General features: G+C 36.1%; 1 protein-coding gene across 1 annotated transcript in view; it reads left to right on the plus strand.

Annotated features, from left to right (window-relative positions):
• LOC149806308 (laminin subunit alpha-2-like) overlaps positions 1–18,221 on the plus strand; it is a 339,640-nt gene that overhangs the window by 46,107 nt on the left and 275,312 nt on the right. The window contains exon 3 of the mRNA XM_089951256.1: positions 3,787–4,035. Coding sequence (XP_089807382.1) covers positions 3,787–4,035 — 249 coding nt within the window. The remainder of the gene's footprint in view (positions 1–3,786; positions 4,036–18,221) is intronic.

The raw sequence follows: 18,221 nt of genomic DNA on the forward strand, positions 1-18,221 counted from the left end.
GTTGATTATGGTGTCATTGTATCTGTGGTGTCATTGATGTACTGGGTTGATTATGGTGTCATTGTATCTGTGGTGTCATTGATGTACTGGGTTGATTATGGTGTCATTGTATCTGTGGTATCATTGATGTACTGGGTTGAATAATGTGTCATTGTATCCATGGTGTCATTGATGTACTGGGTTGATTATGGTGATATTGTATCTGTGGTGTCATAGATGTACTGGGTTGATTATGGTGTCATTGTATCTGTGGTGTTATTGATGTACTGGGTTGATTATGGTGACATTATATCTGTGGTGTCATTGATGTACTGGGTTGATTATGGTGACGTTGTATCTGTGGTGTCATTGGTGTACTGGGTTGATTATGGTGACATTGTATCTGTGGTGTCATTGATGTACTGGGTTGATTATGGTGACATTGTATCTGTGGTGTCATTGGTGTACTGGGTTGATTATGGTGACATTGTATCTGTGGTGCCATAGATGTACTGGGTCGATTATGGTGACATTGTATCTGTGGTGTCATTGGTGTACTGGGTTGATTATGGTGACATTGTATCTGTGGTGTCATTGATGTACTGGGTTGATTATGGTGTCATTGTATATGTGGTGTCATTGATGTGCTGGGTTGATTATGGTGATATTGTAACTGGTGTCATTGATGTACTGGGTTGATTATGGTGTCATTGTATCTGTGGTGTCATTGGTGTACTGGGTTGATTATGATGACATTGTATCTGTTGTGTCATTGATGTACTGGGTTGATTATGATGACATTGTATCAGTGGTGTCATTGATGTACTGGGTTGATTATGGTGTCATTGTATCTGTGGTGTTATTGATGTTCTGGGTTGATTATGATGTCATTGTATCTGTGGTGTCATTGATGTACTGGGTTGATTATGGTGTCATTGTATCTGTGGTGTCATTGGTGTACTGGGTTGATTATAATGACATTGTATCTGTTGTGTCATTGATGTACTGGGTTGATTATGATGACTTTGTATCAGTGGTGTCATTGATGTACTGGGTTGATTATGATGACATTGTATCTGTTGTGTCATTGATGTACTGGGTTGATTATGGTGTCATTGTATCTGTAGTGTTATTGATATACTGGGTTGATTATGATGACATTTTATCAGTGGTGTTACTTTTTGTCAGAATATTTGTACGGAGAGGCAGTCATCTTGATTTACTCATCTTCATCTGGATAGCGTCCATCCCAGGTTAGTGCATTAGTACCATTATAAAGGGGGCCCAGAGTGGCCGAGTGGTTTAAAGCACTCTCCGTCACGGATCACTGCCATCTCACCTCTGTCTGCGTGGGTCCGAGTCTCGGGCTTGGCCAATGTGGATATGTGAGAAAGCTTATAAAGAATGCACTGGACATGGGCAAACTAAATTTCATAGGATTGTTTTTGTTGATACAGTAAGTAGGCCATTCAATACATGTCATATCATTTGTAAGCGTTATGTTCATTTCTTATCAGTCTTTCTTACACTTTCTGTACTTGGTCATTTGAAGGTGTATAAAACCTTGTTTGCTTAACGTGGGGTAATTGTGAAACCACTGGATCAGGATCAGTACAATTTATTGGCTTATTAATTGTGTTAATTGAAAGTTTGGTAACGTTTAGCCAACCTGGCCTTAAGGGACATCACTCCTCATTAACCTTAATCAATTCCTTTGCAAATACAGTAATGCAGCATGAATAGTTGGTTCCCATAGCTTGTCATGTGGGTAAGGTAGGACTAATGATGGCTATTATATTGAAGTGTTTTTTTTTCCTCATTCATTTTTATTCTGATTCCCCCATATTTGTTTGACTGGAGATACAATCATACACGGAAAGTATGACTTGTTAGGTGGGGTTCAGATCAGATCAGCCCATATTGGCTGCCTTTGTATGTTCTAGGGCAAGGCAATTTATTCCAGTTGCTTTCAAATTTAAAAAACATACTTGTGGTGCAGTGCTGTAAAACTACAAATCAATTCAATTATCATGAATCAAATTTAGCACAGTATCTACATACAATTTTATTTTTTTATTTGGTTAAAATTTAAATGTTTATTTTCAAGATTTGCATGTGTTAGAATAGGTGCCAAAATTGGGCAACTTTAACAACAATTTATTCCTCATTTTCAACTCATGCTAACTGTAAGCTATAATAAGGTATACTACAGTAAGTTTTCTATTCATTGTTCTCAGCCATTAAAAGACTTTACTGTTTTCCAAAAATTGAAGAGTAGCTTTAGACAAGTAAGCCTATGGGTGGGTTTTCATGATATAATCAATAATTATTTATTGTATCCACTCCTGCATTTTATGCTTTGAATGTTTCAAAGATTAAAATTCATTTTAAGCTTAAGTACTTACAGAGACTTTTTATTTGACATGCTTCAGTGATATAATTTTTTTTACCCCTTCAATCACATAACTATAATCTTCTGTTGAAGGCATCCTAACAAAACAGTACAGAACATATGTTTTTTGAGTTATTTAAGAACTATACCAACTGGAAAATAAAAACCCAATCAACAAATAATAGAACAGAGTTATGTCAGACCTTGTAACCATACAAGTGGAGACTCACGTCACAGGGTAAATGTCAGAGGAGACTCTGGGCATGGGGTAAATGTCAGTGGAGATTCAGGTCATGGGGTAAATGTCAGTGGAGACTGGATTCTTCAAAATTTTGGAAACCTCACAGCCGGCCTACAAATGGTGTTCATCTGTTCTAAATTTAGTTTCTGAGCAATTTTTAACTTGAAAGGTTAAAGGTCAAGGTCACATGAACTGAAACAAGGAAAACTCTTTTCACACCATAACTTATATATATATATATATATATATATATATATATATATATATATATATATATATATATATATATATATATATATATATATATCAGCTAGTTCAAGTTGACCTTGTAAATTGCTTGCATTTGAGATAGAAAGGACACTTATTAAGTTTGGAATGAAAACTTTAAAGGTCAAGATCACAATAATTCCTGACAAGAAAATAGTTTTCTGGATGATATCTTGAGTTTTCTATTTTGATGAAACTTTGTTGATGTCTTGCATTTGAAACAGAAGACACCTATTCATTTATGGGTAAAAAAGACTAAGATGAAGGTCAAAGGGGCTGAAAGAAGGAGAAACAATATCTGCAGTACTTCTAAGTTCTGTACCTTTTGCCATGACTAAACATTGTACATTGCTTACTTCAGAGAGAAAGAAGAAATTTCTTGGAGTTAAAAGTTTAAAAGGCAAGGTTATAAAAACTTAAAGAAGGAAGATTATTTCCATAAAATAACTCAAGTTGTAGACCAGAAATCATAAGCAACTTTTATGGATGTTTTACATGTGAGAATTTGAGACAGGAAAAAGACCTATTGATAAGGCAGAGTGTATAATTTCATATTACTAAGTACTATCACTTAGTGACAGAGACATACTAGAGTAGTTAAAATGGTACAGAAAAACATCTTTTTGTACATGTGTATCTGACCAGTTAAAGAGTTTTACCTGAAAGAAATATAATAATACACTCTACCAAATGGCAGTTGTATAATGCACTGTTTATTGTACTTCTGTTTTCTATTCAGCTTGTACTAGTTTTCTGTTCAGCTGGTACTCATGTTTTCTGTTCAGCTGCTACTCTTGTTTTCTTGGCAGCACATCAGAACCATATGCAATTTTTACATTTTTGATTAGCAAAAGTCAATACGCCATATGCTGTTGCAGATATACAACTATTTCTAATTCTCTTTCAGATCTATCAGGTAGCCTATGTAATTATAAAAGCAGCCAACTCTCCGCGACCAGGAAACTGGATCCTGGAAAAGTCTAAAGATGGCATCAACTATGACACATGGCAATATTTTGTCATCAGTGATGAAGACTGTGAACGCCTGTACAATATTCCAGCTTCCCTTGGTGTTCCAACATATGACTACCTCCGTGATGATGAAGTACGTTGTACTTCATACTACTCCAAGCTTAATCCCCTGGAAAATGGAGAGGTATGGATAAATCTGCATGATCTTTATCTGTTTATCTACCAATATTTATGTCATAAATTTGCATACATTTATGTTTCTGTTGTTGATTTGGGTTTAATGCCATTTCACACAGCAAGATAGGCAGTGTAATATATGCAATAGTCTTACATACACCCACACACTTTGGGATAATCTAGGGTGTGCGGTCCTAAGTTGGACTCTAAATTGATGATACACAAGAATTATAATCTCCATTTGCTAATGAATTGTTCATCCAATGGATTTCAGTGTTAAGGGATATAAGTAGAACAACATTATTTTAATTTAAGAAAATAAAAAATAAAATATTAATAGGTAATGGAGAGCAAGTTGATTATCTTGGATATGAGATCTTAAGAAGTCAGTAAAGTTGGAGTTGCCTCCCTTCCAGTATCAAACCGTGTATCCACTGCAAACAAGCACAAACAAAATTAAACTTTCAGTGCTTGAATTACACTTGTAAGCTACTGGAGTTGTCCCTGACCAATGTGCTTGAGCTGTTTAATTCCTCAATACAGCAATTGTAAATGCAGCATAAATTACTTTGTCATTAGCACATGCCAAATGACTGGGTACTGTTCTGTATATCTATTTTTTGTGTAACCTTTGGTGTATGACTTAATTTATATTGTGTATAATTTTTTTTACTGTAGATTGTAATCTTTGGCATAATGGCGGGGGGGGGGGGGGGCAAGTCCTGTCACAGCACACTGCACCAGCCCAGCTCTGAATTGTTTGTTCTATAGGAATGCCTCAGGAAGAGAGACTTGTGGGAGTTTGTAGGGTTGTGAAGTGTTTCTGACACCTGTATATTGATCCGCAAGGGGCTGATACGAGGTATATAGGGACACTGATAACCGAAACTCGACAAGTCTGATCCTGAGGATGCCATGATAACAAACATCAGTCGATACTCCATACATGCACCATAGTATATGGGCATGATAGTTGAGTACTGACACAAACTGGAGTCAAAAGCAAAGTTGTGAATGCATGAAACTTGGCAATGGCCCTTGGTTCCATAGGAATACCTCAGGAAGAGAGACTTTGGGGTGTTTGTAGGGTTGTGAAGAATGTCCGACACCTGTATGTGGAGCTACAAGGGGCTGATACGAGGTATATAGGGACAATGATAACTGATAAGTCTGATCCCGAGGATTGCCATGATAACAAACATCAGCCAATACTCCATATATCTACCATGGGAAGCGTGTATGAAGCATACTTGGCCTGGTACTTGAGTATATTCAAAAGCAAAGTTGTGAATGCACAAACTTGGGCAATGGCACCTGAGAAAAAAACTGGAACAGTATGCTATGCAAGTAATGCCCCAAATAAATGACACGATGGAAGGAGGGGAGGCAGGCGATTCTTTCCGCAGATAATTTTAAGTTAAATGCAGCGTTGAAACTGAAAAGCATGCATCTCTACAGGCATCCCAGTTGCTGAATTAATGCCTCAAACAACTGACACAATGTTTGATCACATGCTTCAACTCCGTCATCTGATTGGTTCAACATGAAAATGTATCTAAATTTAGTTAATAGCTTGTTAACATCATGTCTTGGCAGAGAGAGCATAGTAGACAAAGAGGGGCCCAACAAGGTCCAGAGAAGGATGCACTGTGTGTTACTCAAACTATATTTAATCAATTAAATTACAGCATAGCTAATTTTTTGTCCATGGGTATAGATTCAGTTTTAAAGATGTTGAGCAATAAATAGGTATTTACAAGTTAAATTCAACCTGTATATTGAACTGTTAAAAAGTTTGGAGTAATCTCATTGGCTAGTGAGGTCAGGTGGGTTCCTATAGGAATTAAGTTATTTTCCATTGGATGGGTTGGACATGTGGGTTATTCTATGACATGAGGTATTGTGAAATGACACATATCATGTAAAATAAAAATTGCATTTTAGGGTTAATATGGGTTTATAATAAGGAGATAGAACTGGACAATTTTTGCATTCTTAATGCCTCTGTTTATGTTCTAACATCAGTGTGCAGATGTGTTTAATGATGTGCTTAGATGTAATTTGAGAGGAAACATTTGTTTTGATTATTCATTAGAATTAAAAAGTGCTCATTGGACAAAAATATTATCCTGGGACCATTGTTAATTTGTTCAAAGGATTTCTGGACAGTGCCATTGTGATACATCAGGACTGTTGGAATATCAGTAAATTTGAGGAACTGGAATTGAAACAGTTGATTCTTGTGGATTTGTATAGAACCTTTTAAGATTATTTTGGATTTAATTTATTGTAATGTTGTAGTATTAGGATTTTTTTGGATTTAATTCATTGTGATATTTTAAGTTCCTCATAAATTTTAATTTTTAACTTAGAGAATTAAATTATTTGTTAAGTTTTACAAAACTTGTTGGTTTTGTTCAATTTTGTTACTTACTTTATGACCATAGAGTTGTAAGAGTGCAACATAATTATATACTAATGAATCAGTCACAACGGAATAGGCTTACTCACAGAGCAAGTTGAGTCACTGCAACAGATGAGGCTAGTTCTTTTTTTGATGTTTTTTAAGACTTTTAGTTTGACATTGTTCTCAGTGCCCAATTCATTAAGCCTGAGTTGAAACATAAGCGAGATAAGCAAGTTGCTTTTGTCCAGGAATGGAGTATGGAGGGAGTGGTGTACTGAAATCTGCTTGACAAAGCTGTTTGGGGATTCCGGATGCAATGACAAGGTTTGACTTTAAGAGCAGATGTTAGTCTGGTTGGTATAAACTATGATTATTCCAATAAAGGAAAGATATTGATGCATTCCTAATAGTTGACACTTCACCCAGTGTAATTTGTCAAGCTCTTTCACACACCTAGCTGTCAAGGAGAACATCAAAGTTAAACAGACTTTTCTTGACTATGTATCATCATCATGACACGTTTACCATATATACTGATATAAATACAGTACTAGTATCTTGTTATGTGTTGAGATGGATGTTTTGAAGACTCTACATTCTGAAAATCAGTTCTAATCAGCACATGAATTCTCGTGTTATGCTAAGAAATTTATTGTAACCTATTTTAAAAAATGTATTGCAGTCAGATTAATTGAAAAGCAGGTTATTGTTTGAAAACATTTGTTCGTTGGAACAAACAACATAGACCTTAATCAGGATCTTTGTTGTTTGAAGTTTGACTTGACTTATAAGTGAGTACATATGGTAGTTTTTCATTAGCTCTGATGGTCATAGATTGTGAGAACATAAGACGATCTGACATCTTTCATCTATCTACTTACTACTACCAAACTACTTGGACGATTGCAGTGAAACTTTATACACACATCCATCTCATGGTCTACTGTAAATCAGTAAATATAACAGTCATGTCCAAATATAACAGTCATGTCCAAATATAAGTCGTGTCCAAATATACCATGTGTCCAAATATAACAGTTGTGCCCAAATATAACACATGTCCAAATATAACATGTGTCCAAATATAAGTCATGTCCAAATATAACATGTGTGCAAATATAACACATGTCCAAATATAACAGTTGTATTCAGATATAACATGTGTCAAATATAACATGTGTCCAAACATAAGTCATGTCCAAATATAACACATGTCTGGATATAACAGTCATGCCCAGATATAACTCACACTCACATTTTATCTGCAGTTTTTCTATTGTTGTGAAAAATATATTACCCCCATCATATATAACCCACAGGTATTTGTAAATAATAAATGACCAAAATCTGTGTTGGCTTCTTTTAATTATAAACATAGTTTAAAATACTAGGGTATGGTGAATCATATGTTCTGTTTACCATTGAACCACATCAGAGCCTTTCAAGCAAACTGGGTCAATTCATAATTAGTTTCCTCACCTTGAGCTCTCAAACATTCTGCAATGATGCTCTCATTAAATGCATGACAAAAGCAATGACTGTCTGTTACCTTTAGTTCAAAATCAACAAAAGTGTTATTTACCTGTAAATAATCACCAGATGGCATTAGCTACACACTTTCCAATTTTACAATAAACAATAATAACACTGACTACTATTCGCAGTGGATTCAGGAAATGTGAAATTCTTTCGGAAATCAACTTGACAATGGTAACTCTGGTTCAGACAAACCCATCCATGGCAGTTCCTGCACTTTATAAATTAATAAGTTATTCAATTGAAGATGCTGATTTTATTATAATAATCTTGTATTCTGTTATTATAACATCTTTAAGCTTAATGTTTTTTTTAGCTGAAATGTAAAACTTATCTATATAATCAACATTAAACATGTCTAATATTTCAAACTTGCTACATTTTTTGAAATTGGAAACAAGGCTTTAAAAAATTACTACAACATTGTAATTTCAGAAGAAGAAAAAAATAACACACTGACATATATATATATATATATATATATATATATATATATATATATATATATATATATATATATATATATATATATATATATATATATATATATATATATCCTGCAAGGGGGGGGGGTGTATGGTAAGGAAAACTTTGATAACCTGCATGTTATATTAGCAAATTTACTGCAGTTGGTCCCAAATAAAAATGGTGAGGCTCAGACATGCAGTATAGCTACCATGGTACCATGGAGTCCAGCTTGATAATATTGTTATTGTGGCTCTGCCTGAATGGATGGTCATATCAACATGTGGTTTTCATTTAGGACTTAGCTGACATAACAAGACTGCTTCTGGTGAAAACATTCTGGTGAGGATATGGATAATATTATTTAAATTTTTTTGTGAGTGTGTAGCCCATCAGTTTGTGTATGGTTGTGTTGCATTCTAACAATCACACTGATGTTTGTTATAATGTTTATGGTGTTACTGGGTTTAATGGTACATAAGCACAGTCATGGCCATAGAGTGCCTGGGTTTAATGGTACATCAGCACAGTCATGGCCATATAGGGCCTGGGTTTAATGGTACATCAGCACAGTTGTGGCCATATAGTGCCTGGGTTTAATGGTACATCAGCACAGTCATGGCCATATAGTGCCTGGGTTTAATGGTACATCAGCACAGTCATGGCCATATAGTGCCTGAGTTTAATGGTGCATTAGCACAGTCATGGCCATAGAGTGCCAGGGTTTAATGGTACATCAGCATAGTCATGGCCATATAGTGCCTGGGCTTAATGGTACATCAGCATAGTCATGGCCATAGAGTGCCTGGGTTTAATGGTACATCAGCACAGTCTTGGCCATATAGTGCCTGGGTTTAATGGTTCATCAGCACAGTCATGGCCATATAGGGCCTGGGTTTAATGGTACATCAGCATAGTCATGGCCTTATAGTGCCTGGTTTTAATGGTACATCAGCACAGTCTTGGCCATATAGTGCCTGGGTTTAATGGTACATCAGCACAGTCATGGCCATGGAGTGCCTGAGTTTAATGGTACATCAGCACAGCCATGGCCATGGAGTGCCAGGGTTTAATGGTACATAGCACAGTCATCGTCATATAGTGCTTGGGTTTAATGGTACATCAGCACAGTCATGGCCATAGAGTGATTGGGTTTAATGGTACATCAGCACATTCATGGCCATAGAGTGCCAGGATTTAATGGTACATCAGTACAACCATGGCCAAATAGTTTAATGGTACACCAGCACAGGCATGGTCATAGAGTGCCTGGGTTTAATGGTACATCAGCACAGCCATGGCCATAGAATGCCAAATAAGTTTAGGTTTCAGCTTAAAATTATATAGAACAAAGATTTCAAAGTAAAAAATGGTAAAATCCTTATAATACAGAGTCAGGTCCTTCAAATAAACTGTACTCTTTTGAATAATCCAGGATCTTGTGTGGAACATCATCACTGTAAGCTTCCCAGGGCAAAAGGCCTGCTTCCATAAGGTGCCTCTTACAACATGCAGGAAGTGCATCAGGCACATTTTACATCACTGAGCCTGTAGTGTGGATGTAATGAGCCTGCAGTGTGGATGTAATGAGCCTGTAGTGTGGATGTAATGAGCCTGTAGTGTGGACGTAATGAGCCTGTCGTGTGGATGTAATGAGCCTGTAGTGTGGATGTAATGAGCCTGTAGTGTGGACGTAATGAGACTGTAGTGTGGATGTAATGAGCCTGTAGTGTGGATGTAATGAGCCTGTAGTGTGGATGTAATGAGCCTGTAGTGTAATGAGCCTATAGTGTGGACGTAATGAGCTTGTAGTGTGAATGTAATGAGCTTGTAGTGTGGATGTAATGAGCCTGTAGTGTGGACGTAATGAGCTTGTAGTGTGGATGTAATGAGCCTGTAGTGTGGATGTAATGAGCTTGTAGTGTGGATGTAATGAGCCTGTAGTGTGGATGTAATCAGCCTGTAGTGTGGATGTAATCAGCTTGTACTGTGGATGTAATCAGCCTGTAGTGTGGATGTAATCAGCCTGTAGTGTGGATGTAATCAGCCTGTAGTGTGGATGTAATAAAAGTTAATCAGATGAATATAATTGTATAGCATAGCATATGCCATTTAACTTATCTTTTTTGGTTTTTTATCTGTCTTGATTTCCGGTTAATGATAACTTTTCTGGATAAAGGAAGATTATGTATAAAGCAAACCTGAGTAATTTTTAAAATTTAATTTAATTTAATTTAATTTAATTTAGTTTAATTTAATTATTCATTCGAATTTTCATTTAACAAATGGAAATTTATTAGGAGCAAATAAGACATTGTTGCATACATTTTTTTATGAAGAAGATAGATTGTGGTTACTTTTAACAGCTCTTGTGGTAATTCAGCCCCAAAACTTACAGATAAAAGTTTCAATTAGGTCATATCTTACAAAAGTGGTGTGTTCTTTGTAACAATGTAATATGGTATGACCTTTATGTCTTTTACAAGCCATTAACTGCATTCATGCCAGTACCAGGCATCGATGAAAGAAATTTAGGCTTACTTTTATGGAGTGTAAATGTCGACTTTTTATTCTTTTTTAAAATGGATTTTTATGGCTGTTCTCGTAGCTACAATTCAATTTGTATGACTTTTACCAGGATGCTGTATCATGGAAAATGCAGTGAAACTCAGCTGAAAAAGTATGAGAGAGTATATTTTCTGACACACTTTGCCCTCACAGGGTTGTATTTAAAAACCTATTCCTTTCTGACAGTTGATCTCACACCTAATGATTTGTCCTGTTTGACCTAGATCTTTCTGTTTTATTATAAATGACATTTAAGAATTGAAAAAAAAATTAATTTAGGAAAATGTGATTAATAGAGCAAAAATGTAATTATATGTGACCTGTCTGGTACTTTACAAGTGTTGGGTCATATTTAATGTTAACTCTTACAGGCATTTAGAATACATTTTCATGATACTCACAGAAGATATATTTGACTGGGTAAATACTTTTATAGATTGGTAGGTGTTCAAGAAAGTAGATAAATAGATTGATAGTACATTCAGATGGGATGAAGCCAAGTTATTAAATACTGCAGGTTGGTTGCAAGGTAGTAGTTAGGTATGATTACTAGCTTTATCAGTTTCATGTATTCTACATGTATTTTCTTTTGGAATGGATGCAAAAGGGGAAGAAAAAAGCTGTTGCAATATGGGTCTGCAATTTTTACTTTAAACATTGATGAAGGTACTGTCTGTACTCGCTTATAAGTTCTGTCTAGCTGCAAACAACAAAGAACCTGATCTGAAATAGTATATTGCACCTGCAGATCAGGTCTGTGTTCTACTACTCTGAAGAAACTGTGCAGACCCAGATCTGCTGAGGCATTGTGTGAAAGCAGATCTGGGTCTGTGCAGTATGCAGTTGGACTCGACTTATAAGCGAGTATATACTGTACATGCCAATCGATGCATATTTGTCTTTCTCACCAACCTACATCATTGGCATTTGGATCACTTCAATCTTCTCTCTTGATCTTCCGATGTTAGCAGACTAAAGAATTGGTTGAAGTATTTGTTAAAATCCGAGTCACTTGGACAAGAAGACTATATACAATAAATATTCGCTACTTATGTGTGTTTTGGTGCACTGCATTGTTTTCAGAAGACATTGCTTATAGCCAAATTGGAGGCAGAAACTTGCCTTGAATCTGAGGTATTTTTCAAGCTGGCAACATCTGATCAGAAGCAAGATATTGCTAATAGTTTTACATTAAACCTGTTTTCCAGAAACATTGTTGCACACCAAAACACTTGAGTAGTAGCTTTTTATCTTGACTGGTTTTCTTGTCTGAATGGATCTGATTTGCTCAGTCATTTGAACTAATTGTTGAGATTGACTGACACAACTAGGTCATGCCAAAAAGCCAGAGCTATTCTGCCTGATTTTGACTTGGACTGTTGAGACTGGCATTTTCTCCATTAGAAATCAGTAAAATACAAAATACCAAATAAATATATAAAGCAGAAAATAAAATCTTGTTACTCAATGTAGTGTAATGACACAATCTTATTGGTTTAAATAATCGTGCAATTTTTGATGGATGGCCATGAAACTTTGCACATTACGGGAATCTCATGAAGATGTGTACTGCTTGTTTTTTAAAAGGAGTTATTTCCCTTTTATATCTAGCTGCAATATACCAGTATGCAGCATATAACAACTATAGATTTCAAATGATTGCCATGACACTTGCTTTCAAAGATGCACATAATGAGAAATTACTGTGCTTCAGTGTTTTATGTGAGAGTTATTGCCCTTTTTGCTTGGACTGGGATATTGTATATGAGATAATTTTGTGAACACAGTTAGTGGATGGCCATTATTGTCCTCCCACAATCTGGTTTTAGTTAGTGCCCTTTTGTCTTGATGCTGAGTGTAGTTTAATTGACAGAAAATTATGAACACAACTTGTTAAGCATTGGTTGTTTGGATTGTTGTGAAATTTGGTATATATTATGGTAATCATGTAAAAATGTACATATTGAAAAATCTTTATGCTTCCGTGTTTTTATGAGAGTACTTGTTTTTTTGTTTTTTTTTAATTTAATCCGGGTACAGTGTTTGACAAGTTGAATGCAACTACTCATGCAGTTTTTAGTGGATTGCCGTGAAATTTAGTGTGTAATTCCCTGTGAGATGGCCACTCGGGGCCCTGTGAAATTTAGTGTGTAATTCCCTGTGTGATGGTCACTCGGGGCCCCGTGAAATTTAGTGTGTAATTTCCTGTGAGATAGCTACTTGGGGACCCCGTGAAATTTATTGTGCAATTCCCTGTGAGATGGCCACTCAGGGCCCCATGAAATTTAGTGTGTAATTCCCTGTGAGATGGCCACTTGGGGCCCCATTAGTGTGTAATTCCCTGTGTGATGGCCACTCGGGGCCCCGTGAAATTTAGTGTGTAATTTCCTGTGAGATAGCTACTTGGGGGCCCCGTGAAATTTAGTGTGTAATTCCCTGTGAGATAGCTACTTGGGGACCCCGTGAAATTTATTGTGCAATTCCCTGTGAGATGGCCACTCAGGGCCCCATGAAATTTAGTGTGTAATTCCCTGTGAGATGGCCACTTGGGGCCCCATTAGTGTGTAATTCCCTGTGTGATGGCCACTCGGGGCCCCGTGAAATTTAGTGTGTAATTTCCTGTGAGATAGCTACTTGGGGGCCCCGTGAAATTTAGTGTGTAATTCCCTGTGAGATAGCTACTTGGGGGCCCCGTGAAATTTAGTGTGTAATTCCCTGTGAGATGGCCACTCAGGGCCCCATGAAATTTAGTGTGTAATTCCCTGTGAGATGGCCACTTGGGGCCCCATTAGTGTGTAATTCCCTGTGAGATGGCCACTTGGGGTCCTGTGGAATTTAGTGTGCAGTTCCCTGTGAGATGGCCACTTGGGATCCTGTGAAATTTAGTGCATAATTCCCTTTTTGACCATAGACTCATCTGCATCAAGGGTTGGGATGCAGGAAAGGCATGGTATATTTATGTGAGCAAATTTGCTCACCATTTCTTCAGTTTTCATCCAAATTGTGGTCAGATATTATTTTTATTTAAACTTATAATCTGACTAAAGGAGATGTATGTAAGCCACATACACACACAGACAGACAGACACACAGACACACACACAGACAGACATACACAGACACACACACACAGACAGACACACAGAGCTATACACCCAACTAGTCTTTAAAAGGAACATTTTGAATATTATATAAACACAAAATTGAAAGAAATACAGTCCAACCACCTGTAACAGTCATCTTTACACAACTACCTTCCATATTCCAACCACCTGTAATTGCCATCTTTATACAACTACCTTCCATATTCCAACCACCTGTAATGGTCATCTTTACAAAACTACCTTCCATATTCCAACCACCTGTAATGGTCATCTTTACATAACTACCTTCTATATTCCAACCACCTGTAATAGTCATCTTTACACAACTACCTTCCATATTTCAACCACCTGTAATAGTCATCTTTACACAACTACCTTCCATATTGCAACAACCTGTGACAATCATCTTAACAAAACTACCCTACCTATTTCAACTACCTGTGACAGTCATCATATTTACACAAATACCTTCCATATCCATTACGTTAAAAATATTTTATGTAAACCTTTCAATGATGTTTGACTGTAGTGATTGTAACTGTTCTAAGAAACTTCAAATTGGTGCGGTGAATGTGTAGTGGTAATTTCTCATGCGATAGTAGATAACACGTCCCCTGAATAGAGGCCAAGTATAAATGTGCCATTTTGTTCCCTTTTCAAGGGCCACCCCTTTTGCAAGGCCATCTTTTCAGTGCAGAATTGGTGGGCTCACCAAAGTAGAACCATTGTATTGTTTATCTTAAAATTTGACACAAAATTTCATTTGGTAAAAGTTCAATGGTGGGTTATGAGTGTATGCAGGAGTTCAGTCAAACATCCTTCTCAATAAAAAACTGAAAAGTCTGGTCATTTTTTTATTAATGATTCACTGATATTCAAATTAAACTCTTAATGAAAAAGTCCAAAATCCAACCAGTGGGAAGTAGCTCATGTTCTCTTAATGAAAGTCCTAAATCCACCCAGTGGGAAGTAGCTCATATTCCCTTGATTTTAAAAGTCCTAAATCCACCCAGTGGGAAGTAGCTCATATTCCCTTGATTTTAAAAGTCCTAAATCCACCCAGTGGGAAGTAGCTCATATTCCCTTGATTTTAAAAGTCCTAAATCCACCCAGTGGGAAGTAGCTCATATTCCCTTGATTTTAAAAGTCCTAAATCCACCCAGTGGGAAGTAGCTCATATTCCCTTGATTTTAAAAGTCCTAAATCCACCCAGTGGGAAGTAGCTCATATTCCCTTGATTTTAAAGGTCCTAAATCCACCCAGTGGGAAGTAGCTCATATTCCCTTGATTTTAAAGGTCCTAAATCCACCCAGTGGGAAGTAGCTCATATTCCCTTGATTTTAAAAGTCCTAAATCCACCCAGTGGGAAGTAGCTCATATTCCCTTGATTTTAAAGGTCCTAAATCCACCCAGTGGGAAGTAGGTCATATTCCCTTGATTTTAAAAGTCCAAATCCACCCAGTGGGAAGTAGCTCATATTCCTTTGATTTTTGAGATTTTGTCCGGATGGAAATATTAGGAAGCTGATGTTCATTATAATGAGCAGGTTACTACAAGGTTATAAATGAAGTCAAACTGCAGAAATATTGATTCTAATCTGCTGTAGCATAATGTGCCTGCAGATCAGGGTCTGTGTTGTTTGTTCTACTGATTAATCCTAGCAAACTGCACAGATCCAGATCTGTCGAAGCATTATTTGACAGCAGATCTGTGTAGTTTACTCTTGAACTCAACTAGTATGCTAGTATATATAGTATGTTTTAGGATTGGAAGAGATTACCAGCCACACATAGTGAGATATCACAACACAGGAAATCAGCTTAACTTTTCATTGCATTGGTTGTACCAGGTGTAAATCTGTCAAGAGAACAAAGTTTGACAATGAGACCCTATGCTATTTGATGCCCCTTTTGAAACATTATTAAGGAGTGTTGTTTGTATTCATGACAAACAAGTGTTTTTTAGACTTTTGTCTCACCTTGAAACTTTACAGATAATATAATCAAAATGCATATAGAGGCTTATAGATGTGTACAGGTTAGGTACAAGTACAAGGAGTAACTCATTTTTGCTGAATATCAAAAGGGAAATAGTATTGAAATCTATCTGACATGAAACCTTATATGGTTAACATAAGGAATGACATCAAGCCATCTATGCTGCACATTAGGAATAATATCAAATTGTATGTGGTGCACATTGCACATTAGGAATGATATCAAATTGTATGTGGTACACATTGCACATTAGGAATTATATCAAATTGTATGTGGTGCACATTGCACATTAGGAATGATATCAAATTGTATGTGGTGCACATTGCACATTAGGAATGATATCAAATTGTATGTGGTGCACATTAGGGTTGAAAATGTTTATTAGTGAAAGCACTGTAATATTTTATTATCATGCATTTTTAAATTGGCTTACAAGTTGACCTATTTCATTCATACACTATGGTTTATTTGGAAGATGGGATTTTAAATACATGTATTTCTTGGATACATTATAAATTGCCAAGAAACTGAATTTTCTTCTGTTTAGACCCATTGAGGTACAGATACAGGGTTGGGAACTGTTTGTAATACATTTGTAGTTATTGCTTTTTCCCAACTGTTGATTATACATCCTCCATCATACTTTTATGCTACAATTCTGTTGACACAGAATGTGAGAGATATCAAATGGCTGTATGATCAGATAACGGAGATGAAAAAATTGCCACATAAAAGTTAAAAGTAAATTGCCTGATTCAGTTTGTAATGGGGTGTTTGGGTTGGTTATCGTTACCTAGAGAATAATCAACCTCAGTTTTATAGCCTGGATGAAGTGAATAATAAAAATATGATATGAAATTTATAGATGGAATAAATAGAGATCGGAGCAAAGATATAGAATAGAACAACATGAGCCCCAGTATACAGAATATAACAATTTAATTAATTATATAAATAAAATGAAATTAAATATGATGTTTGAATGATACATTTTTCTTGAAAATAATTACCAAGTTCATAAAAATGCAATTAGCCATTCTGTTTATACTGATATGACAAATTTCTTCATAAAATTGAGCGATTGAACTCGATTGTCCAGAAATCCCGCATATCATGCTTTCTTGCTGGTCACTGCAAATTAACTAACAATCCATTGTGTGACATACTCTAATGCGTTCTCAGCATACATGATTTTGTATCAATTAAGACAAATAAATTCACATGTATGTCTGATGTTACTCTTAGAATGCATGATTCCTATCACAATCAAGACAACAAATTGAAGCAGTTATTGTCAAACTCATATTGAAAGAATATTAATGTATGAATTTAAAACATAATAAATTCAACAAATAAGTACAAACTCATATCAAAGAACAAATTACATGAGATTGAGACAGATATCTTGTGCTTTACAGATTCACTTGTTCCTATCATCTCTCTGTACCTTTAGATTCCTTGTCCCTCAAATGTCCAGACACCCATCCCTTGGACAATTTATGTCAAGAAAAGATACTTGATATTTTTCCTCAGAGTAAAGACTTTCCTCTTCCACAAAAAATCTTGGATTGACTAATCTTTCAATGGAGAGTACTTAAAACATTGAATTTTGACTGGGACCCCCCCCCCTTATTTAGCTCAGACATGCCAGCACATCGCAATCCATGAAGATCTAAAAAATTTGCTCAAGTCACTGTAATGGTTGCATGATGCAGTGCACATAGCATGCACATCTACCATTCGCTTAGAGGGAACATTGCTAACCACTGAAAATTAGCACACACCTATCCAGGTGTGAGTAATTACTGACATTTCTGCTCCTTGTTAAAAAGTCAGTTTCTGGAAAGTCTCATTTTATGACACTTATTTTAACAAGAACAAAGTTGTCAGTGCATCATTCAGCTCTAATCATTTCCTGATGCTTAGACCCCAAATTCACTTTGCCTCATCCATCTCTCTGACCATTATCAAACGGACCCTAATTATAAATCATACCCAAAACCAGGGACATTTAAAAACCATCTCAGTCTAGTAACTTAACATGGTATGTTAACCTATTCATCGACCTAACTGAATATGTGCCACACTGATCTCAGCAAATGTGTTGTGTGAACAT

The sequence above is a fragment of the Sinohyriopsis cumingii genome, chromosome 1 (genome assembly GCF_028554795.1).
Source record: "Sinohyriopsis cumingii isolate HCF-2022 chromosome 1, ASM2855479v2, whole genome shotgun sequence".
NCBI classification, from domain to species: Eukaryota; Metazoa; Mollusca; class Bivalvia; order Unionida; family Unionidae; genus Sinohyriopsis; species Sinohyriopsis cumingii.